We start from the raw sequence: 23,759 nt of genomic DNA, 5'->3' as shown, positions 1-23,759 counted from the left end.
TGGTTTTCTGAGCACTTCAGCCCGGTAAGATGCTTTTGTTCAAGGGTATTCAGCCGAAAACAGAAGGGGCGCGAATTTCATGTTTTTCCTTAAAACTCCCAAGCGGCCTAAAATGTGCACTTTTTTCCCTCTGTTCCCCAGATGGAGGATCCCATCCAGCTGAAGGAGGAGGGCAACAAATATTTTCAAGCCAGCGACTATGAGAGAGCCGCTCAGAGCTACACACAGGCCATGAAGCTCAACAAGGACAGGGCGCTGCAGGCCGTGCTGTACCGCAACCGGGCAGCGTGCTTCCTGAAAAAGGTGAGGAAAGCTCTGGGTGCCATCCCCAGGGCTGAGCGTGCTGGTTTGGCTCAGCAGCCCCAAAGAGCTGGAGGCTTTTCCACTGCTGTTGTTGTCTGACCCGTACCACAGACTTTTCCTCTTCTCCTTTTGTCACCAAGGAGATGGTACCCACAGCTCCCTTCTTGCCCTCCGCAGGCTCCTACTGCTTTCACTGGGTTCCCCTGTTAATGGGAACAGAACTGAAGTTGCACCAGCAGCGGGGACATGCTCTGCTGTCTCACTGCTAATGAATTGCTCTGCTCCTCTGGTTTTGCAGGAGGAATATGCCAAGGCAGCCTCGGATGCATCTAGAGGTAAGGAGGGGCTGCGTTTGTGTTCATCTGCTCCAGCGCACTCCCATACCTGCTTTCGGGGCAGTGCAGCCTCACCTCATGGTTTGGTGTCCCCTAATGCACAAGTGCCAGAGAAGGCACAAAAGGAGATGAGCCCATTTGGTGCATCAGTGCTGGTTTGGTACCAGTTCATTCAGAGATAACAAAGCCTATGCCTCCAGGAAATGTAGTCACTCTATATTATAGGATCGAGGCTGGAAAGACCACTAAGATCATCCAGTCCAACCATTAACCCATGGCTGTGATCACTCCAGACCATGCCCCTCAGTGTGACATTGACCCTTTTCTGGAACATCTCCAGGGCTGGTGACTCCAGCACTCCCTGGGCAGCCTGTACCAATGCATCACTGCTCTTTATGAGAAGGATTTGTTCCTAATACTGAACCTGAAGCAGATGACAGTTTACATGGGGGCATTTCCAAGAAGCAGACTCTGATGCCCCTTTGACTTTTGGATCCCTTTCCCAGCTATTGACATCAATTCTTCGGATATCAAAGCCTTGTACCGGCGCAGCCAAGCTCTGGAAAAATTGGGAAAATTGGACCAAGCATTTAAAGATGCTCAGAAATGTGCTACCATGGAGCCCCACAACAAGAATTTCCAGGAGACCCTGAGGCGCCTGGGGGCTGACATCCAGGAGAAGGTAAATCCTGGGGAGAGGTACCAGGCTCATGGAATTGGAGATGTGGCACTGAGGGACATGGTGGGGATGGGTTGGGCTTGGACTAGATGATCTTGGTGGTCTTTTCCAACCTTAAAGAGTCATGATTCTATTGGGGTGAGCTGGGCAATGGGATCTGCCTTCTGGGAAGTGATGCCCATGTTGTTATCCAGCTTGCTGTCTGCCATTTGGGGTCTGTGGTTGTCTTGAAGGGATAAAGGAAAATTGCTTCTTGGTTTTCTGATGCTGCACACACTCTGTGTTGACACAGCTGCGCATTCAGTTCTCCACGGACATGCGGGTGCAGAAGATGTTTGAAATCCTGCTGGATGAGAACAGCGAGAAAGAGAAGCGAGAGAAGGTGAGAACCTGGCATCACTCCTGTGCTCAGGGAAGGTGAACCCCAAAATACCCAAACTGGAATCCAACCTGCCCATCTCTGCCACCTTCCCCATGTTTCCCTCTGGGTGCTGACTCATTTTTTATAGGGAGGATCAAACCTGACCTCCAGGTGCACCTGGAGAAGATGCTTGGGATCAGAGCTGGCCACCCCAAATATATCCTGGAGGTGTTCTGGGGGCTGTGCTGCTGACCTCTCCCTTCTTTCCTACCCAGGCTGCCAACAACCTCATAGTCCTGGGCCGGGAGGAAGCAGGTGCCGAGAGGATTTTCCAGAACAACGGGGTCAGCTTGCTGCTGCAGCTGATAGAAACCAAAAATGCTGAGCTGGTCCTGGCAGCCGTGAGGACACTTTCGGGCATGTGCACGGGACACAAGGCTCGGGTGAGCAACTCAAGAGGTTCACTGCTGTTGCCTTGCACCTGGAGAGTGGAAAATCACAGCTGTTCACAATGTGCTCATGCCCTTTGCTAACAGCTCTGCTCTCTCCTTTTGGGGCCAGGCCACTGCCATCCTCCATTACCTGGGCATCGACAACATCTGCATGTGGATGTCGGTGGACAACGAGGAGATCTCGCTGGCTGTCTGCAATCTCCTGCAGACCATCACTGACTGTTTGCTGGGGCAGGGCAAGGAGGAGCACCACGGCAAGGAGGAGGCTCTGGTGCTAGGTAATTGCAGTCCTTGGTCTTGCTGGAGAAGCAAGGGAGCTGCTCCTCTAACTTCAATATGGATGTTGCAGCCATATGATGGCTTTGAATGGTATTCACTGAGGTCACCAGCTTTCAGAGAAAACTCCTCCTAACTGGCTGCTGCTGCCTTGCTTCTCTATAGATACCACAAAAGACTTGAAGATGATCACGATGCGTTTGCTGGATATGTTGGTCAGTAAGAACGTATCTGGGCAGGGACGGGACCGAGCTCTCAACCTCCTCAACAGGAACATACCGAGGAAGGACCTGAAGGACCATGACAACAGCAGGACCACTTTTGTCGTCGACAACGGTGAGTCCTTCCTTTTGTCCCTGCTCTGGCTTCGGAGGAGTTCAATGCTGCAAACTCACCAGTAGAACGTTCTTGCCAGTAAATTTCTTGATGAATTCTTTGTCTAAAGATGATGTGATTAGGCTATAAACCAACTGGCAACTGAGCTGGCTGTTTCATTGCAAGATCCCACCAAACAGCAACCTGAGTTTTGGACAGGCCCTCTCTCCTCTAGCAGCTGTATCACTTCATTGTTTCCAGGCTTAAAAAAGATACTGAAAGTGGTGGGCCAGATTCCTGAGATGCCTGGCTGCTTGCCGCTGACAGAGAACACCCAGCTGACTGCCTCCATCCTCCTCAACAAGCTCTACGATGACCTGCGCTGTGACCCCGAGCGTGACAACTACCGGGTGATCTGTGAGGAGTACATCAAGTGAGTGGGGTGCGCTCACTGCAGGGCTAAAGAAAGCTGTGGGGCTTTCTTAGATGCCCAACTGAGGCCTTTGGAGTTAAGGATTTGCCTGAGATCCTGCAGGATCCTTCAGCATGGAACCTCATGTACTCCTACTGGGTGGATTGCAACCTTTGCATGAATTTGTGCTCAGCTGTGTCCCAAATACCTATATATTTTGCTAATGGTGCTCAGTCCAGCAGAGAAATCATAGAATATCCCAAGTTGGAAGCGTCCCATAGGGATCATTGAGTCCATCTCCTGGCTCCACACTACCCAAAAATCAAGCACTGTCCTGTTGAAACAAAACTGCTCACTACATTCCTGCCCCACAAGGAGCTACTCAAGGGAATGAGAACAGTGAACAACCACTGCATGCTGACTCTGTCTGTCCCATGCAGGAGCAAAATCGACCCGCAGAACATGGACAAGACACTCCACGCCATCCAGATGGTGTCTGGAGTTCTGCAAGGGCCCTTTGACTTGGGGAACAAGCTGCTTGGCATGAAGGGGGTCATGGAGATGATGGTTGCCCTCTGTGGGTCCGAGAGGGAGATCGACCAGCTGGTGGCTGTGGAAGCCCTCATCCACGCTTCCACCAAGCTGAGCCGGGCCACCTTCATCATCTCTAATGGAATAACACTCCTGAAGGAGATCTACAAGAAGACCAAGAATGAGAAGATCAAAATCCGAGCCCTAGTGGTAAGGATGCCAGCCCCTTTGTCACCACCTTAACCCTGGGTTTGGGGGAGGGAGGAGGTCCTGGGGACACGTTGGGGGTGATGATGAGGGGTGGCTTGTGGTGCTTTTCTTGCAAGAAACAGGGAGATGCAGACCAGAAAAAGCACGGGGATTACTGGTAACTTTCAAGGCAAAACCAGTTAATTTTCCACTAAAGACATCCAGTAAGGTCACAACATCTGCCTTTGCTGTGCTACAAGCTGAAAAATCTTCTGGGTTTTTGGATGTTTCCTCTTAGGCCTGACTTCTAATACAGGATTAGGCTGACCTTGGGCAGCAACACTAGAGGATTAATGAATTATTCTATTCCTCCTCAGGGTCTCTGCAAGCTGGGCTCAGCAGGAGGGACAGATTATGGGCTGCGGCAATTTGCTGAGGGCTCCACAGAGAAGCTTGCCAGGCAGTGCCGAAAGTGAGTCGTACCTTGGCTTTAGTCCCGTTATTCCTGACTTTGCAAAACACAACATGCTCCTCCCTGGCCACACACCACCTTCATTCCCTGCTGCTAGCTGGCAGCTGGAAATGCCTGCAGAGAGAATCATAGAACCGTAAAATCATTAGGGTTGGAAGAGACCTCTCAGATCCACAAGTTCAACTCCACCCCACCATGCCCACTGACCACGTCCCTCAGTGCCACGTCTCCACGGTTCTGGAACACCTCCAGGGATGGTGACTCCCCCACCTCCATGGGCAGCTGTGCCACTGCATCATCACTCTTTGGAGAAGGCGTTTTTCCTAATATCCAATCTGAAAATTTCCGCTGAAGCAGCTTGAGGCCATTCCCTCTTGTCCTATTGAAAGAGGATGTCCCATTCTGAGGGACTCACAAGGGAGTTGTAGTAGAACCCAAGTGCAGGCTCAAGCCTGAAATGTTCTCAGTACATTTGTTCTTCCCTCCTCTCTTTCCAGTCAGTCCTGGCTCCTGAGATAAATACAGATTTCTCTCTTCCAGGTGGTTGTGCAACACCAGCATTGATGCCCGCACCAGGAAGTGGGCTGTGGAAGGGCTGGCATATCTGACCCTTGATGCAGACGTGAAAGATGACTTTGTGGAAGATGAGCAAGCCCTGCAAGCCATGTTTGAGTTAGCCAAGGTCCTATCCTCTTACTTCGTTCTCTCATCCTTGTAGCACCAAGCTCTCCAGAGTAACAGTATCTCCCTAACTTGGAGCAGTTGTGACCCCAAACCCTCACCTCTAGTTTAGAAGAACTTCAGTTTTTCATGTGCTGCTGAGATACCCCAGGCTTGTTATCAACAGATAAGAGCAGAAGTTTGCTCTTAGCCTTTACTATCAGTAGAAGGGTTACCACATGAAAACCAAAGGCATCAAGTTTCTGACAGCATCCGATGGGACTGTGTCCTGTTTGACCATAAACTTTGGTTCTTCCCTGACCTGTGGATAAGCCAATGAGCACTTCAACTATGACTTTTATTTTTCTGTGCAGACAAGTGACAAGACTATCCTGTATTCTGTGGCTTCTGCACTGGTGAACTGCACCAACAGCTACGACACAAAGGAGCTGGTCCCAGAGCTGGTGCAACTGGCCAAATTCTCCAAGCAGCATGTGCCTGAGGAGCATCCGAAGGTAGGCTGTGTGTGGCTGGGAGATGCTCAGATCTGAAGATTTTACATGTTAGGTGGAAGTTCTTTTCTCAGAGGGCTGTGAAGCAATGAACAAGTTGCCCAGAGGGCTGTGGATGCCCCATCCCTTGAGGGTGCCCAAGGCTAGGCTAGATGGGGCCCTGGGCAACTGAGCTGGTAGGGGGCAACGAGTCCGTGGGGGCTTGGAACTAGGTGATATTGAAGGGCCCTTCCCAATCCATTCTGTGATGATTTTCTGTGGTGTATTCATTGTCACAGCCACCAGGTCTCCTGGTTCCCGGCCTACGAGGCTGAAATTGCTTTGCCCCCAAGGAGACTTGGCTGTAGCCAAGCAGAATGGCAGCTGATAGGGGCTAATCCCTTTGCCATGTCCTCCCTTCCACAGGACAAGAAGGATTTTGTCGTGAAGCGAGTGAAGCGGCTGCTGAAAGCCGGTGTTGTCTCAGCCTTGGCCTGCATGGTGAAAGCTGACAGCGCCATACTGACAGACCAGAGCAAGGAGCTCATCGCCAGGTGCCTGCTGGGCTGTTGGGTTTTGCCTGGGATTGAGTTAATTGCAGAACTTTCATCCCATCCCGTGAGGGAGGTGGGTTCTTGCCTTCCCCCACGGCTGTTCCACCGAGCGACGCTGCGTTTTTGCAGGGTGTTCCTCGCACTGTGTGAAGACCCCAAGGACCGCGGGACCATTGTCGCTCAAGGTGGTGGAAAGGTGAATCCTCTTCTAACTGCAGCCCGGGGTGACGTGCATTAAATGTCTGTAGGGGTCCTGCAATGAGGGGGAGGTGGCATTTAACGCTTTCCTGCGTGCTAGGCCCTGATTCCTCTGGCTGTGGAAGGCACAGATGTTGGCAAGATAAAAGCTTCTCACGCTCTGGCAAAAATCGCTGCTATCTCCAACCCAGACATAGCATTCCCAGGAGAGAGGGTAAGTTTTAAAATGGAAAAGAGGTGAGAAACCACTTGTTATTTACTTGGTGATTTTCATTTGAAAAATAAATAAGATCTGAGAGCTGGAAAAGCAGCATCACTACTTCTTCTCAGGTGTACGAGGTGGTGAGGCCCCTCGTCAGCTTGCTGAACACCGAGAGAGATGGCCTCCAGAACTACGAGGCTCTGCTGGGGCTCACTAATTTTTCAGGAAGAAGCGATAAGCTTAGGTGAGTGCAGCTGCTTTTTGACCTTCTTCCTTGCCCAGATGCTTTGTCATTTGAATTTTGCTTCAATGCTTTTTGCATAGCATTGTGAAGAGTGGTTAATTTGAGCTGCCTTTGGCAGAGCTATATAGGTCTCCAAACAAAAAAGATTCATAAAATAGCCAGTAAGGAGAGTGGCATGTTTTCCTTGGGAAAGGGGAAAAACAGCATGAATTCAGTTTGCATTAGAAAAGGGATGAACCAAGTGTCATGAGTCCTAGTGCTGTGGGCAGATTTATTTCAAGCCCCCCCATGTCTCCCATCTGTCGGCAGTTAATGTTTTAGGTTGATTATAGGGCAAGGGAAAATGGTTTCAAACTAACAGAGGGCAGATGTAGGTTGGACATAAGGAAGAAGTTGCTTACAATGAGGGCAATGAGGCACCACACAGGCTGCCCTTAGGGGGTGGTGCCCCATCCCTGCAGACCCCCAGGGTCAGGATGGGGGGCTCTGAGCACTGGTGGAGCTGTGGGTGTCCCTGTGCATTGCAGGCAGTGGGACCAGTTGGCCTTTAGGGGTTCTTCCAACTCAAACCATTCTGATTATCGCATGTCTCATGATGTGTTCTGATTCCTCTTCAACACAGGATGAAAATAGTCAAAGAGGGGGCGCTGCCAGACATCGAAAACTACATGTTTGAGAACCATGACCAGCTCCGACAGGCAGCCACAGAATGCATGTGCAACCTGGTGGTCAGCAAGGAGGTAACTGCATCTCAGACCTGGCTGCAGGCACCAGCTCCTGAGCCTCCTCGATGCATTCGCACTGCGTTGTCTCTGGATACCACGGCTTTTTTTCAGGTTCAGGAGCGGTTTGTGGCTGATGGAAACGACCGGCTGAAGCTGGTGGTGTTACTGTGTGGTGAGGATGATGAGAAGGTCCAGAAAGCAGCAGCAGGAGCCCTGGCCATGCTTACAGCAGCGCAGAAGAAACTCTGCTCGAAGATGACTGAAGTGGTAAGACCATAAGTCTAATCCCCAGCAGTGTAGGGATAACCAGAATGCTGCTCTCAAGGAAGATGTAGTCCAGCAGTTGTCTAGTGAGGAACTTAGCGTATCTGCTCCTTGTTCATCCCCATAGAAAGTAAAGCAGCCTTTCTTATACCCAGCCTCCAAGGCTTCATCTTAGAGATGAAACATTATTCCATAGCTATTCTTCAAGTGAAGCCCAGCATATTAGCTGTCAAACAAGGTTAGGAATGCAGAATGTTATGCCCTTAAAACTTGGCTGAGGTATTCTTCAGACCAATACTAACGACATCTCCCTTCCTTGAAGACCACCCAGTGGCTTGAAATCCTGCAGAGGCTCTGCTTGCATGATAACATGGAAGTGCAGCACCGTGGACTGGTCATCGCTTTCAATTTAATCAGTGCCAACAAAGAGCTGGCGAAGAAACTGGTGGAGACAGAGCTCCTGGAGATCCTGACGTTCGTTGGCAAGCAAGAAGATGACCCGAGGAAGCAGCACGTCATTAACACAGCACGTGATTGTCTCACAAAGTGCATGGATTACGGGCTGATCAAACCTCTCTCTCGAGCGTGAGGAAATGAAAAGCGCCGAAAAGGGCTGGGTGGGGAAAAACATCTACCGAGAAACGTGAAGAACAAAGCCATGAAGAAAACTTAACCCCATTGCCAAGGCAAGGAATAGAGTTTGGGGAGAGTTTTGGAGGGCTGGTGTTTGGAAAAGGGGGCATTTGTGTCAGAAATGTAGGAAGTGTCCGTCTGAGTGGCTCTAGATGGTGTAAATCCTTCCATTGCCCCCATTCAGCTGATAGTGCTTAAAGTTTCAGCTGTAAAAAGAATTGGTTGGTTGGAGAATGTGCCAGGGGCTACTGGAAGGAAACTCAGCTGCGATGAGATCAGTTCTGCAACCATTCGCAGCTCCTGGTACCTCAGTATTTCCTAGCAATGAGAGCACCAGGTTTAATTGCCTCTCACCCTGTAGTCAGAAAATAAATTGCGTGCATTTTTTTGTTGTTGTTCATTTAGGGTATTTTTAAATGGCTTTAAGTGGTGTGCCACTGTGTGGGGATGGTGGATGAACTCTTAATAAATTCACTACTTTGTTCCACGTAGAATCTCTGCTGCTTTGCTTTAATTAAGCAAATGGAGGGTCTAGGGCAATTCTCAGTTGCAAGCTGCAATATATAGAGCAATCTGGAGTAATTGGTTTGTGGCACAAGCTAATTTACACCAGTTGCAAAATATCTAATGATACTCAAAAGAACGTGCAAAAATGTGAAAATCAGCTAGATGAGGAGGCAGCACTAGTGAGATAAGCTGAGGTTCACACCAGGGCACACAGAGGGCCCAACAGGGAATACTGAAAATATCTCACAAGAGAAGAACAAGAAGCCACCAGTTGGTAATCACATTACAACTTTATTGTATAAATATTTGCAATCAAGCATAGATTCTTTATCAAAGAAATCAGAGAGCTTTGCTTCAGTCTGCAGCAGGAGAACAGAATGTGCAATAAATATGATACTCAGCAGTGATCTGGAAGTGAAGCGCATTAAAATATTTCTGATCATCGTAAATGCTAGTGACATTCCTGTGACAAGCATGGCATGACTAAGTGATGGAGGTGTGGAGGACAAGAAAGGAGTCACGTGGATAAGTCTTTCCTAGTTAATGACTAAGGAAAAAAGGAAGATGCCTCTGGCTTCCAGAAGTTAGAGAAGCAAGAATGTTTGAGCTCATTGGTTTGATAGTCTGGAGGCAAGTTTACTTGAAGGGTGATTCCAGCTGGGTACTATGTCTTAGTGTAGCTGTATCTAATATAATCGTTGGTGCTTCGTAATCACAGAGAGAGCGTAACGGACTCTTCTCTCAAACCAGGTGAACCCTGGCCCTTCTGTAGTGGAAAACAATATGAAGGTCCATGGTTTATTTTCAACCAGCCTTCAATTTTAGATATTCAGTTTTAGGAATTTTGGATCTGTCTTTTGAAAGGACTTTGCATTGAACAGGGTTTTGCTAAATGGGCATGTCTGAAACCAAGACAAAAATGCTACTGGTACCTAAGGTCAGTAATTCAAAGCTGGTACAACTAGGTGGTTCTAACCCACAGTGACTTGCTGAAGTTGAGTGGGAAGGTATCTTGTAAAAGCTATTTCTGTGTCTGTTAGTTAGAACATGGACAGAAGTCTTCATTTTTACTTTCCTGGAAATCTGAGTTGAAAAATCTTTTAAAAAAACGGCTTCTAACCCTGGATGCCTGCGCTGTCCGGTAGCTTTCCTGAGCAGCACTATTGGTATAAGCGAGCTGCTCCCATGTCCCAAGTCTCATACAACAAGTGCATCTTTAAATTAGCTCTGGATGCTACAGATACTAATATATTTTTTAAAACTTGATGTTGCATTGGAATGGGATGAGGAATAATACCAAACACAATCATTCTTTCTAAGCCAGAGAAACGACGGAAGCTGTCAAGAATAGTGTACTCCTCTAGCCCTCCATTCATTGTTCGTGGTAATATATTTGACTTCCTCAATTCTTTTGTCAGTATTCCTCTATATGTTTCTACTTCTTCACTGCTGTTACACAGAATAGCAATATCTTTCTCAGAGTAACCACTTTTAAGATACTGATGACAATGGTTTGCCACATACTTGGCTATTTCAATTCTGTCACTCATATATACCACTTCAAAGTGGCCTTCCACACCATGAGCACATGTGGCTGCACTCAGTAACCTCTGTAAACGTTCCTGTGGAATATCTACAGTAGGATTCTTTACAATCTCTTCCATTGTGTCCTTTAGATAGCAATAGATACTCTTAGCATTACGAACCACTTTGGTTAGCGACTCCACAGGATCGTGCCGTCTTGGTTCTGGAAGACCAGTTGAGAAGCAGTGAGTTGTCTGCAAGTAGTCCAAGAAAATCCACAGAAAGCCGGGCTCGGGGAGTTCTGGAGATGAAGTCAAATCCAATGCCTTCTGATACCAGTCACCTTTCTCATCTCGGAAATTCTGTGCTTCATCGATTATTATGTGCTTCACATCACTATAGCTGTCCTTCATAAAGGCTACTCTTGTCACAGCTTGGCAGATGTTCTTCTTTCTATAGAAGAAATACGAGTGGATGTAAAACAATCTCTGTGCATGGTAAACTACTAGTTGATCAGAACAAAATGAATGCCATTTATATTTTAATCACATTTATTAGTAGATACTAAGGATGTCAAGAGAAAAAAATTTGAGCCTTACTAAAATACATACCAAATACATGCTTCAAAAACTGCAATGGTGATGAACACCCGACACACTAAATAATCTAATCAGTGCTCAGCTATTCTAAAAGTGTTGGTCAAATAATAACATATTGAAAAGAATAATTGGAGGATAGACTTACCTCACAAAATCTCTCAGAGGTTGGTTCTCACATATGTAAAGAACCTCCTGTTGTTGGCATTGAAACATATTTCTTATTTTCTCTATGACTTTCAGAGCCACAACAGTTTTTCCTGTTCCTGGTAGACCATAAACATACAGCTTCTTAGTTCTGTGGAGGTTTTCTGACAGTAGCCGGTATTGTTCAATGGACAAGAGGTTCAAAAACTCAAAACCAACAGTGTCACTTAAAAAAGATTTGAAATTCAGCAGAACTAGGATGAGAGAACGCAAGAGGTTTTTCACGTTGACACTGTTGATTAGGCTGTAGTTTTGAGGATACAGTTTTTGAACATTCAGATCCAATCCTTCTCCATAGCTAAAGCTGGGAGACAAAGTCAGTAGCTTTGGTATTATACACAATTTGTGAGTATAACCCCCAGTGTTGACTAATTTTTCCTTCAGCTTCAGGGCTGTGCATCTCGAGTAATTAAAAAAATATAGAGATTTACGATGCTTATCCAATTCGTGAGTATAGTCCTCAGTGGTGAACAAGTTCTCCAGCTCACAGGGTGTGCAAGTTGAGTAGTAAAGAAAATCCTCAGAGATAGGTTTACATACTGTATAGAGGGTAGGTGGCATACCCTTGGCTAGTAGGAGAACATCACAGATTACGTCTTGCTTTTCTGGCAAGCCTACGTCAACAGCCCAGCTTCTCGAAAATATCACGACTCCTTCGGAAACCTCCTTCAATTGTTCGTCTATTAAACTCTTCAGCCCTTGGTGCTCTTGGAAGAGATCTTTAATGAGTTTTTCTGGAGTATAAAATAGGCTGTGGGATTTCACTATCAATGCAGAGCATAGAGATAAAGTTGGTGTTAATATAAAGTATACAAATCCAGCCCTCTAAAATGGTGCTGTGAGAATTCATACTGGTGGAAGACTAGAAATACAGATCCTAGCTGCCTGAAAGCCTTTTTCATGTGTTTCTTGATTTATTTTTTTTTTCCAAATACTGCATCCTCAGAGAACTCAACATTCATTTGCTACCCAGGTCACATTTCTTTTACTATAGATGCCAGCATAGGGCCAGCCTATTCCTGCCTTGCTTTAGGTAAACCAGCCTAGCAGGCAGATTAACAAAGATTATCAGCTCAATAGAAAAGTCCCTGGACACCTGGTTGATCTTGCAATGTCACAGAAATTCTGATCTCTTCCCAGGCCCAGTCATTTTACATATTTTGGGCTGATTTCAAGTGAACTTATCTACCATCTTTACCATTTCTCAGTGGACTGTGAAAAGACATTGGCACAGATGCACTCAGTCCCCACAGACGTTCAGCTAGCTGAGCTCCATCAGGTATACATGTCGATATCTGGAAGAATATCAGTCCCTGGGGAAGGGGCCACCAAACCTTTGAATGCAATGTTGCTATCAGATCTGCAAACTACTTCCATCTCCCTCACCTGTTTAAATACTTTCTTTGAACTCCTTGACCACACCCTTAGGATTCATCTTGTACACCTATCAGACAGTGAAAGCAATGCATATACCTACCTGGAAATAGTTGCTCACAGAGATCATCCAGGTTGTCAAGGCCCTGGTGTGAGTAAACTGGCTTGGCCCGGGGTGGGCCATCTGTCACACTAAGCTCTAGTTTAAAGGTCTCAGAAAATTCGGAAAGATCTGGAAAAGAGAAATGAAAACATGATATAGCATGAGCTGTTGCTGCCCTTAGTGCAAGGTGCACAAACCGTCCTCATGCTGGTTTTAAACCTTTTATTTAAAATAACAAATGTGATAAATAAACAGAAGGAGTGAACAACGGGTGATTAGCAGCTAATAGGCTCCAGCTATGGATCATGGAGTTGTTCTTGGTCTTCTTATCTCATTAACTTCCTTTGTGACCTCTAGCTCCATTAGTGATACCCCTTTCATCACCCAAGAACTGGCCAATGAACAATTTCTCTGTCTACAGCTCTCTGCCTGCCAGGCTGGTGGCAGCATTGGAGAATGTCCCTAAAAGACAGGAGGAAAGGTATAGTTTCAGGCTGAAAGCAAGAACTGACCAATGGCAATTATGCAAAACAACACATGTACTGAGGTCTAACCTCAAAACCAGTTCTTGTAAGATTGAGGCACAGGGACCCCCTCCTGCAGAAAGAGTCAGTAACATTGGTATTAATAGACTTCTGGTTACCAGGATCTACTACAGCCTGAAATGAGCATTAAGGAAGGAGGAAGGAAATTAGCAGAAAAAACAGGTAATTAGCAAGGACATGAAGCAATCAGAATGGTTGGTTTAGTCAGGCCCACAAAGTACACTGAAAAGAAGGAAAGATTACTTAAGGCAAACACTGCCAGACAAGGAACAAGAATCATAAAAATCATAGAACTGCTCAGGTTGGAAGGGATCTCAAAAGATCACCAAGTCCAACCTTAAGAAAACCAAAAGAAATAGCAAAATCAGAAGAGGATTATCCTGAGAATTTTGGACCTGGATCAGCAGAGATCACCCACTCAGCCCATTCATTTGCTTCCAGTCTCTTGACAGTGCCGCTGTCCACTAGCCATGACTGTGGATCTTCTGAAAACACGGCACAAGTAAATGGCTCAACCTTCACAGCACAGACGTAGCCACAGTGCTTTACAGCCTCATCATACACTTCGAAGATTTTGTATTCGTACTTTATCTTGTGTTGATATCTACTTTTGCAGAAATGAAAGATGGTTAATTTCTCCTGAACAGAACTGATTTGTTTTCTTAAACTTTTAAGGCCCTCATCATCACTTCTGAATCCCTGTACCACCCTGTTATCATCCACACCGATCCATAAATACCCGCCACATGCATTTGCAAATCCAGAGATATAGCGAGGTAATATCTCATCAACACGAGTGGAAAATTTATCAGTGGAAAAGTGCTTAAATTCCACGTTTCCTGACTCTGCGAAATTCAGTGTCTCTCCCTTCTGCAGTTGGTCCCTGCTAAACAATTCAGCAACAGTGTTATTTACAACATGCATGTCTTCTTCAACATCCATTGTCTTTCTTTTTTTAGCAGGTGTTCCTGCCTTAAGTTCTCTCCTGGCTTTATTTTGCTTTTCTTCAAGGAACAACAAAGCTTCGGTAGGGGTCATGTGGGAAAGAGAAGCACCACTTTTTGCATACAATCCACTACTGAGGCTACAGATACGTGGCTTTGCAGAACTGAAGATTGAGATTGCCCTTTCACTGTTCCATGTTTTAATAAAAATCAAAAGGTTATTATCTTGCTGTACAAAGTCCAGGTATTTTGTCAAGTCCGGAGATAAAAGAAGAGAGCGAAAAATATCTTGTAAATCTAGTCCAATCTCATCTCTCTGTAAGTTGTAGTTTTCATTTTCTATCTCTGCTTTTACCACACCTCCTCCGGAGTTTAGCAAGGCACACACTGCAGAGGCAAGGATGCGTTTTTGGTCTTGTTTTGAATTTTTTGGCATCTTCTCTCTTGCTTTCTCACCAAATGTTATTTTGCCTACACACAAAACTACTTCAGGATACTTTGTTGCTAGATCAACCCTGACCAGCTTCTGCAGTTGAGGGTCTTCAAAAGCCATTCTGGGCCTGTAACAATTTAAAAAAAAAAACAAAAAAAAACTGCTTATCATTTATGACAAAACATCAGTCTTCCAAATGCTTCTAAAAACATTAGCTAAACAGTGACCATTCTTTGAACACTAAATACACAGAGATGAGAGATGAAACAAATCATAGTAATTTATCCCATTTGTTCCCCCAAATGCATCCCAACCTTTGCTTTCAGAAGTCTTTGTGCTTTCCCCACGCTACTTCCCCACACTGAAAGAGTACAAGCAGCCTGCAAAAACCCAGAGTACCAGTGCTCACTGAACAGCAGCAGGGAGTTTCTACCACTTCCAAAACAGAGGGCTTGCCTAAAAATCCAGAGGCCACCATCTGTCACTTCCCTTACATCCAGTCCCAACCTCCCCTCTGTTAGCTGGAAGCCATTTCCCCTTGTGCTACCACACAGACTCTGATAAGAGTCTGTCCCCTTCTTTCTCACAGCCCCTTTCAATACTGGAAGAAATCTCTAGAGCTGCAGTCAGAGATAGATACAGCTCCTGAAGCTGGGAAGCGAGGTGGAAAGCCTCCTGCAGAAGATGCAGTCTGCTTATCTACATCCGCAGCATTTGCAACATGAGATTCAATTCTTTTACATGTCTGTGTCACCTACCACCCCGGGATGAAATTTCAGCACAGGCACTGAGACTGGGGCAACAGGCAGAGGACAGAGAGCTGGGCAGGACACGACCGTGGCTGCAGAGCTCCGAGAAGAATCCTTGTGTAGCAGTGGGGGATCAGTTCAACAAAGACAGGGATATTCTGAGGAGAGAGGAAGTGAAACAACGGGGAAAAAGAGCATGTTAACGTGAGATGGAGCAGAAATTTGCTTCCACGATGAAGTACTAATTTCAATCCAAGGTACTGCAGAGGTATGAAGTTAACTTCCAGGATGAAAAACAGGAACATATTTGGATTGTGAGCAGACGTAGTAAAAATGCTTCCTACCTTTTGCTTCCACGCAGGGTATCCTCTAACCCAAACCCCTTGGCTGGAGCCACAGTGATCCCGAACACAGCACTCCCTTCTGATCTGGAAAAGCTGAAGCTGCAGTTTGGTAGCTTTGAAATGAAAACAAAAGCAGAGCAATGTTGTCTATGACAACGTAATAAGGCTTCCCTTCCGTCCGCACCTCCGCGTGCGGGGCATACGGGACGCACACACAGTGTGTAATGCCAAAATGCCAATTTAATGCTGCGCAACGAAGCTACTTATACCCGTACATGCGACCGCCCCGGATACCCGTGACCCTAGACCCCTCCCCAGGTGCACGGAGGCACTGCCCATCTTATCCCACAACTCCCCCCTCTTTAACAGCCCCTTTAATACGTTCCCCCCTTTTGGTTCCCAGTTTCCCCAACTATCCCTACAAGGCCTAAGTGCATCTTACATATATATACTAGGTAGGGGAGGTCCTGTTGCGTTACATCCCGCATGCTTGGTCACCGCCTACTACATTTTCTCCTCCCATGCCTGGAAAAACCTTGCCCCGTTACAGCACGATCGCGAAACCCCTAGGCCCCTTATAACCTATCTCCCAACTAACTTATCTACTGCCTAAGCTCTAATGTACGCACATTATACGGGCACGTATTTCACCATTAACTACTTAAGACTTATCACAAGCGTTCGCGTAGCCTATGGTATTCCATGCGCCGATCAAAAGCTCGTTCCATCATTCTTTGTAAGCACTGGTGCAAACATCCCATCAAGCATGGTAAGCAAAATGCAATGCAAATAAACACTAAAAGCACTATACCGACTACTTTAAGTATCTGGGTGACCCATGGCCCGAGTCTGCCAAACAGGTTTTTCAGCCAATCGCCAAACGGATCATTGTCAACTGTTATCTTCTGCGTATGTTCTCTCATCCACGTCAGCTTCTGGTGTATAGACTCGCTGTGATCACATAGATTGAAGCAACACATGCCTTCCACATCCTGACATCGGTGGCCTTGAGCCAGTAGGAGGAAGTCTATGGCGGCTCTGTTTTGCAACACCGCATGTCTGACGTTGTCCACATCCATGAGCAGCTCACTCAATACCTCTGTAGTGGTGTTTGCCTGCTTAACTGACCAACAGGCCAATCGCTCTATTTCCCGCAGGGCATGTGCTGCAGCGACACCAGGCATTAGGGCCGAAGCAAAGATTCATGCCGTGGCACTCCATAACTTAACATCATCATTGCGATCCTCTCGAAGCGTATGCACAGACTTAACCCCTGCTCGCAGGGGCCACACGCCGGCCCAGGTGAGGACTGTGGGAGGTGCAAGTGCAAGGAGTGCATGTATCCAAGGACCCTCCCATCGTGTTGGATCTGTGACAAACAATGACTTTGCTCAGTCCAGAACGTGGTGAGCAAAATACTCAGCTATCTCTGAAAGACCAAATCACTCGTGGAGAATACACATTCATTTCAAAAGAATGGAAGCACGTACCCGATCCTGCATCTGTGGAGAATGCCGTAAAAGGCGATGAGAAATGAGAGCTTTGATTCTGCAGCTTCTTGGGAATAACAGCTGTTCCTTTAGGTCAGAGCTTCGATCCACCAGTTTGTAGGCTGCTCCTGACAGCATCCAGCAGAAGAGCAACTGCTGGTTTGAGCTTCCCGTGAGCAGGCGCTGCTGCCTGCCTACTGGCCAGACTTTTCTGCTGGCTGCTGTAAGACTGGAGGGATCCTGATGCCTATTTGCTAAAACCTGGATGTCGGGCTCTATGACAACTCTCGCCCCGGCAAGGGCTAAGAGGTCACGTCCCAGCAATGAAAGCGGGATGCCCAGGACATAAGGTCGAATCGGTCCTGCCGTCCGCTCCTGCCCATTGTCCTTCCACGAGAAGAGGACGGGATAGTGACTGCGGTGGCCCGTCACAAAACCCCCCAGCCCACTGACTGAGTGCGGGAGTATTTCCAGGGCCCAAGAGGAGGGCCACACAACCGTTGAAATGGTGGTGACATCTGCTCCGGAATCGATCAGAAAGGAAATGGTTTTCTGGCTCGGATTTGGCTGTGTCAGGCCTTGAATCAAGACTTGTGCTTTAAGTATGGGTCTGTTTCCTAAATCAAAACTAACTTGAACCAATGGCATGTCAGCCTGGCTGACAGATGGTCCCTCTTCTTTATCCCTGGCCCTGCAAGCAGTTGCGAGCAAGATGCCTTCCCTTACCGCAACGGAAGCAGACGTCTGGTGTGGTTTGGACTGCCATCGCTTGCAAAGCTGCTGTTACCCCAGCAACATGATCTGACAAAACCGCAGCCAATGGCTGCACCTCTTGAGCTCGACCGAAAGCGCAGCCACGTGCTATGAGCTCCCCTGCTGTGGCTGTGGCAGGAAGGGCTGCAAGAGCAGCCTTGTACTCTGGAGCTGCGCTCAAACGTAAACATTCTCGCAGCACTATTTCCTGAGTTTCCGGGGGCAGGTTGCTACTCGAGATAGCTGTCTGTACGCGGTCTGCAAAGGAGCCGAAATGCTCCCCAGGTTTTTGTCTAATATGGAGATAACTTGGCGACCCACTAGTAAATGTATGCATCCACTCAAGCGCTCGCCTACCCAAATCCGCTGCTGCGACAAGAATGGTGGCTGGCAAAATCAGTTGTTCCTGAGGGGTACTCCAATTACCCTTTCCTGCGATGGCATCTACTGGGATGTTGTGTAGAGGATGAGCTGGGTCTGCCTGCGCACGAGCTCGCAAGCTGTCTACCTCCTCCTGAATGTATGCCTCAAAAATCGGTACCTGCGCCGGGGTGAGGCACGCCCGTGCACACTGTCGCCAATCGAAAATCAGCAGGCCACTAAGACTAATAGCGTCCAACAGGACCTGCGCCTGCGATCCGGTAAGACCTCCCTCTTGGACCACTTTTCTCAACTGCATTAGCATTTTGTAATCTACAGGTTGCCATTGGGGACCCTGCGGTCCGCCAACAAAAACAGGGTAGCAAGAGCACGGCATGGGCTCAAGCTCGCACCCGGAAAGCATGCACTCCTGAGCACGAATAACCCAACGCTCACCGGCCCTGCGAACTTGGTCCCGTGCCTGCCCCTGCCATCTCCTTTCCCCTTCAGATGGCAGGTCTACGCAAAGGCGACCCTCCTCCTTCCCTGAGGAATTGGTCTCGTCATCCGCCCAATGCCTTTGGGACCCCTCCGTCCTATTTTGAGGCTAAAAGCCCGCTTTGAGGTCGAGGGAAGAGGCCGCTCCGCAGGGCTAAATCCCGGTTCTTTCCTCACCTACGCCCATCGCAGCTGCACCATGGGGCGCTGCACCATAGGGCGGAGGCGCCACTGTAAAAGCAGGCGTCCCTGCCTGGACCGGCCAGGGGGCTGAAGGAACGGGAGCCCTCGGGAAACATGTCAGTGTTCCCTTCGGGTTCATAGACCAAAACTGCCCATCGTCTGAGGTCTGCACCCCTGGGGTCACCTGTCCTTGCCTTGGCGCCCCTAAAGGGGCTAAAAGCGGAACTTTCGTCCCCATTTCTTCCCCTGACTTGCCTGTCTTGTTTTCGTCTCCCTCCGACCGTTCCCTTCCCTGCTCTCCATCAATTTTGGCTGTCTCGGTGTCATCAGGCATCCCCGATAACACTTGATGTGCCGTGGCATCGAGATGCCGCTCGTCTTTCACCTTCTGTATCACACTTCTCACCGTCCCCAGCACAGGGATGAGTCCCAGTGCCTCCTTATTTCCTGCACTTGCCCCTTCCCATAGCTCCTGACCCACCTTCTTCAGAGCCACTTTCTGCAGACAGTCCGTCGGGGACTCTGCACACTGCTTGCGCAGCATCCACTGAAGGAGTGCAAGGCATTCCTTCTTATGTAGTGTCATCCCTACTTCCTTGGCCGAGGATTTCAGCATACTCACCACCTCCTGCACGCCGAGCCCCATCACGGCTCCGGCTTCTCGGCGCCTTGCTCGCGCCTAAAATCACGTCGGGGTCACCAGATGTTGTCTACGACAACGTAATAAGGCTTCCCTTCCATCCGCACCTCCGTGTGCGGGGCATACGGATGCACACACAGTGTGTAATGCCAAAATGCCAATTTAATGCTGTGCAACGAAGCTACTTATACCCGTACACGTGACCGCCCTGGATACCTGTGACCCTAGACCCCTCCCCAGGTGCATGCAAGCACTGCCCATCTTATCCCACAGAGCAATGCCCAGAGGAGGGGAAGGCTGCTGCTAGCAGACCTGTGCTCATTGCAAAGCATGGATTTTCCCAGTTGCATTGTTCCCAGTGATTTCCTTCCCTTCCTTAGCAGTGCACAGTGTCAAAAACAAAACCAACAGAGACATGGCGGGGATAAAAAGCTGTGGGCTTTACTTCTGGAACTCTCCATTTCTGTGTGTCTCTGACATTGAACTCAACCCTCCGGATCCTCCTCAGGACCCAGCATGGGAAGACCCCACACAGGGTCAGAACCCCCCCTCCCCAGAGCACTACAACAAATGCTGCGCAAACCCAAAGTGCAACTGTTCTAACTTCTGTACCAAATCATGGTCATACTTTTCCTTTCAGAGCACTTTCTGTTCGGCTGATGGGATACTTTTTATTTCTTGCATCATTTGTGGTTGTTATTTCCTTGTTTTCATTCAGGGCGATACAAAAAGACGCCATCTTCCTTCCCTGAGGGAAAGCTGCTACCAACGGCCAGCCCCCGCCCCGCCCCCATAGAGGAACCGTCCCCGGCGGGAAACGCTCGCGCCGGCTCCTCGCCTTCCTATTGGCGAGTTCTTGAGTCAGTAAGTAGAACCGCGTGTTGCCATTGGATATGAGCCAGCGGGGGGCGGGATAAGGCGGGGAGTTTCTGCTCGGCGCGTGGGTGAGCGGGCCGGGGCTTGAGGTGTGGTGGTAGGGCTGTGGGGTTTGGGAGGCGTTGTGGGGGGATTCAGGGTAAGGGATCAGGGCCTGGCTAGCAGGGATGAGCGCATGGGAGTGCAGGGAGGAGATGGGAGCTGCATTGCAAATGGATGGCTTGGGGAAGGGTCAGGTGAAGATAGGCGTCAGGGCCTTGGAATGCAGCTGCCTTCCATGGACCTTCCTGGCACCTCAGTTCGTGGTTACTGTGGCTTTACTTTCCTGAAAAGTGTGCTCTAGCCTCTTACCTGTATCAGTAGGCACTGCTAAGGAGACAGAAAGCACTGCGCCTGTGGATGAGTATAACACATAAACAGCTCCTTTTATCTGTTGCACTCTTGTGTATGAGGTAGAGTTTTAATTAATGGCTGTTTGGAGTCCCTGCTACCCACTGGAGTAGCAGGGAAAGGGAGAGCAATAAAAGGGAGCTGGTGCGCAGGAGGAGAGGGAGGCACGTCCTGGTTGAGCAATAGCATTTAGGAAGGAGAAATGGACAGCTTTTCCATGTGTTACCCTAGAAATTTGGCTTTGTCACACAGGCAGCTGAACACACAAGCCCTATGAAGAGTTGAAAACAGCCATGTGGATGGCAGCACCTCTGCAGCACTGCTGTGCCAGGGCGGTGGGTATGCGAAGGTATAAATAGCAAGCAGGTAGGCCAACACTCATATACAGAAAGGAGAGTCAAACTCACCCAACTGGTGAAGGAGGTCTCTGCTATGCATCACTCCTTCCAAGGCAGCAGCTTAGATCCAAAGGATCTTCCACAGGATGTTCTCCGTTCCCTACCCGGCTCTTATGTAAGCCTCTCTGGGTCCACCCTTTTCTGGTCACACAATTCCGGTGGAATTTGTGCGCCCTGGTCCATCCACTTCACTAGGTTCGCAGTCGCTACTTCAGGCTGTGACTGAGCAGCTTCCTTGTAGTGGTGTTTTGTTTTTGTTTTTTTCCTCCAGAAAAGAAGCAAACAAACACCTGGAACTAGAATTTTTCTGTCCTAACACCTGACCTGGGAACAAATTCCTTTTTGAATGGAAACAGATATGCCCAAAGCAATGATGAGTGAAGTATTCTCTGAACTGGTATTGCTGAGACTTTTTTGTCTTTGCTCTGACCAGGGCATGATCACGTAATCTTCTCTCTGAGCTTATTTAGGCTAAGCTCATCTAGAGCAAACAACTTCACTGCTGCTTGAAATCCTAAAAAATAGTGAGAAAAATATAAAAGAATTCATAGCATTTTTTTGTAGCAGTAGAAAAAAATATTGATTGAAAACTGAGTAGTGCAAATAGTAGTTTGGATTAGTGTATCTTGCTGCGCTGCCAGATTTAGTACAGAGCTTGCAGTGACAGGTTTCTTGGCTTTTCTCCTGTGTGTGACGTGGCTTATGGACCTCCAGGTGATGCACCCACTGCATCCTCTGCACTTGTAAATGCATTGTAGACTGTAAAATAGAGTTTGACACGTTGTCTGGTAAATAACTTATTAGCAGTTGCTTCAGCTCTATTATCATCTAGTGACTGCTAGCACTGATGCAGCAAACAGCATTTTTAGAAGTGAGCTCTGTTGTCATGAGTGGCTCTGGTGCTCTGCTCTCATGCTGTCTGTTGGGTGTGAGATGGAGAGGAGCTGATGAAGTCATTCAGCTGCTTCTCTTCTGGTAGGGCTGAGGATGTTGATATGTAGCTATTAGAAAAAGAATATTCCTAATGTAGGATTCCCCTGAACTCTTCATTGGAGGTGGTTTTTATTGCATGTCATGCACATGGATTTTCAGAGAGAAAATTACTGAAGACATTTCAAATGACTTCTCTGATGTCGTGAGACCCTGTAAAAGGTACCTGGGTTCTTAGGTACCTGTTAAGGTACCCAGAAATAGTAACACCTGGAATGCCTGGCAGGTGCTGAGAGGGTTTTAATTTCTATTTTTGAAAACACAGCAACTTTACGCTGACACCTGACTCGACAGTTAGGAATTAGTGAGGGGCTGTACTAATTTGAATCCAAGGTACTGCAGAGGTATGAAGTGCAGCCCTTGCAGGGAGGAGAAAGAGCTGGGCTAATCAAACGAGTACAAGAAAAGATATGGGGCCGCTGTAATGCAGTTTTTTATTCTCTTCCAGGTTTTGGTGACAGCTTTATATTCATTTCTCTCTGCTTGTGGAGAAGGAAGCTTCTATAGGGGTATGTATCCAGGAGTATAGTTACAGTCATTATCTCCTAATGAGAAGTCACTTGGTTTCTGGTAAGGAAGTGTGGAAGGCAATTCAAATGTTAGTGCTTTTCTTTTTTTATTGAAGTGTCTAGATCTGCTAAGAATGCAGCTTAGCTTTGTTGGGTGTTCTAAAAAAGATTTGCAAAGTCAGATTCTGACAAGGATGTATTGTGCAGCGCCAGTGCCCCTGTTAATGTAATTGTATTAATCAATAATATCATGCACTCAGGATGCTTTGTTCGTGACCACAGAACTCACAATTAATATGTAAATTCAAAGGTTGGTTTAATAAAGCTGCTGGTCTTTCACAAATAAATTTCTTGTCTGCCATTAGACCTTATGGCATTAATAACACAGTGGAAAAGCAGATAAAATGTAATGTTTATGTAATTCATATTTGTTTCACAGCTTTGTTTCTGAGCAACAAACCTGATCAGGAATTAATTTGCCTGTTAAGGACAGGCCAGTCAGAAGCAGTCAAATTCAAGTTGGTATTCTGCAGCCACCTGCAGCAACATTAAACATCTACGAGGTATCTGCTAGCCTGTCACCACTGTGAGCTTAATGCCTGTTAGTCAGGCATTAACGAGCTGTTTAACACTGAAAAGAGTAATTTCAGCTGTTCAAAACTGGGAGGCTCAGATGCAGGTGGTTCTGTGCAGGGAGGACAGTGCAGAACTCGCCCGTGTAATCTGTGCAGCAAACTTTGCTTCATGTTCTAAAAGCACCGTGACTGTGATGTCTGGAGTAGCTAACTGCTGCTCCCTAAAGGCAAGTGAGGAAGAAAGCAACCTTCATCATGAGAACTTGTGTGTGTCAAGCAAGAACTCATCATAACATCACGTTTTCTTTTTCCCTCTGTTTGATTAAAGGAGATGCTTTGTTACTATGTCACACGTGACCAACCCACTAGTTCTATGTTTTTGTTGCCCCTTCGATGTTTTAATTAAGAATATTGAAAAAATAAAGTCTTGTTACTTATATATGTTAATTATCTATTTTCTATTCACCCCAGTCAA

General features: G+C 47.4%; 2 protein-coding genes and 1 long non-coding RNA gene across 11 annotated transcripts; 2 read left to right on the top strand and 1 right to left on the bottom strand.

The window, feature by feature from the left end:
• UNC45B (unc-45 myosin chaperone B) lies at positions 139-8,738 on the top strand. The gene is made up of 19 exons (XM_021415876.1): positions 139-303; positions 602-638; positions 1,145-1,320; positions 1,610-1,699; positions 1,954-2,121; positions 2,240-2,408; positions 2,572-2,742; positions 2,983-3,154; positions 3,574-3,874; positions 4,231-4,325; positions 4,866-5,007; positions 5,360-5,500; positions 5,903-6,030; positions 6,160-6,226; positions 6,329-6,442; positions 6,559-6,674; positions 7,297-7,414; positions 7,511-7,666; positions 7,986-8,738. Exons 1-19 carry the CDS (start codon positions 142-144, stop codon positions 8,250-8,252), a joined length of 2,790 nt encoding a protein of 929 aa, XP_021271551.1. The 5' UTR covers positions 139-141; the 3' UTR covers positions 8,253-8,738.
• Positions 9,075-22,642, bottom strand: LOC110407559 (schlafen family member 13-like). Of its 5 annotated transcripts, none has more exons than XM_021415355.1 (7): positions 21,220-22,642; positions 15,623-15,735; positions 15,288-15,436; positions 13,548-14,656; positions 12,608-12,736; positions 11,072-11,894; positions 9,075-10,780 (listed from the first exon to the last, which is right to left on the bottom strand). In XM_021415355.1, exons 4-7 carry the CDS (start codon positions 14,647-14,649, stop codon positions 9,964-9,966), a joined length of 2,871 nt encoding a protein of 956 aa, XP_021271030.1. In that variant the 5' UTR covers positions 14,650-14,656; positions 15,288-15,436; positions 15,623-15,735; positions 21,220-22,642; the 3' UTR covers positions 9,075-9,963. The 5 variants fall into 5 exon arrangements, with proteins under 5 accessions (XP_021271030.1, XP_021271028.1, XP_021271031.1 ...); XM_021415353.1 differs by lacking the exon at positions 21,220-22,642 and adding an exon at positions 19,529-19,776; XM_021415356.1 differs by lacking the exon at positions 21,220-22,642 and adding an exon at positions 19,529-19,774 and having other exon boundaries at positions 11,072-11,189.
• On the top strand, positions 18,369-23,731 carry LOC110407573. Of its 5 annotated transcripts, XR_002443937.1 has the most exons (5): positions 18,369-18,506; positions 20,265-20,410; positions 21,065-21,161; positions 22,649-22,709; positions 23,149-23,731. It is a non-coding gene; the product is annotated as an uncharacterized LOC110407573 (long non-coding RNA). The 5 variants fall into 5 exon arrangements; XR_002443935.1 differs by having other exon boundaries at positions 22,649-23,731; XR_002443938.1 differs by having other exon boundaries at positions 21,065-21,178; positions 22,649-23,731.

The sequence above is a fragment of the Numida meleagris genome, chromosome 18 (genome assembly GCF_002078875.1).
Source record: "Numida meleagris isolate 19003 breed g44 Domestic line chromosome 18, NumMel1.0, whole genome shotgun sequence".
Classification (NCBI taxonomy): Eukaryota; Metazoa; Chordata; class Aves; order Galliformes; family Numididae; genus Numida; species Numida meleagris.
The sequence above is the reverse complement of the archived record's forward strand: the minus strand, read 5'-3'. Positions and strand labels throughout refer to the sequence as shown.

Excerpts from the sequence above, each read along its gene's own strand:
- UNC45B (XM_021415876.1), top strand. The coding sequence starts at position 142 with ATGGAGGATCCCATCCAGCTGAAGGAGGAGGGCAACAAATATTTTCAA. Across the intron at positions 304-601 it reads CAGCGTGCTTCCTGAAAAAG|GAGGAATATGCCAAGGCAGC; the intron begins GTGAGGAAAGCT and ends CTGGTTTTGCAG. Across the intron at positions 639-1,144 it reads AGCCTCGGATGCATCTAGAG|CTATTGACATCAATTCTTCG; the intron begins GTAAGGAGGGGC and ends TCCCTTTCCCAG.
- LOC110407559 (XM_021415355.1), bottom strand. The coding sequence starts at position 14,649 with ATGGCTTTTGAAGACCCTCAACTGCAGAAGCTGGTCAGGGTTGATCTA. Across the intron at positions 12,737-13,547 it reads GGTGATCTCTGCTGATCCAG|ATCTTTCCGAATTTTCTGAG; the intron begins GTCCAAAATTCT and ends TCTCTTTTCCAG. Across the intron at positions 11,895-12,607 it reads CTGTGAGCAACTATTTCCAG|TGAAATCCCACAGCCTATTT; the intron begins GTAGGTATATGC and ends CTGCATTGATAG.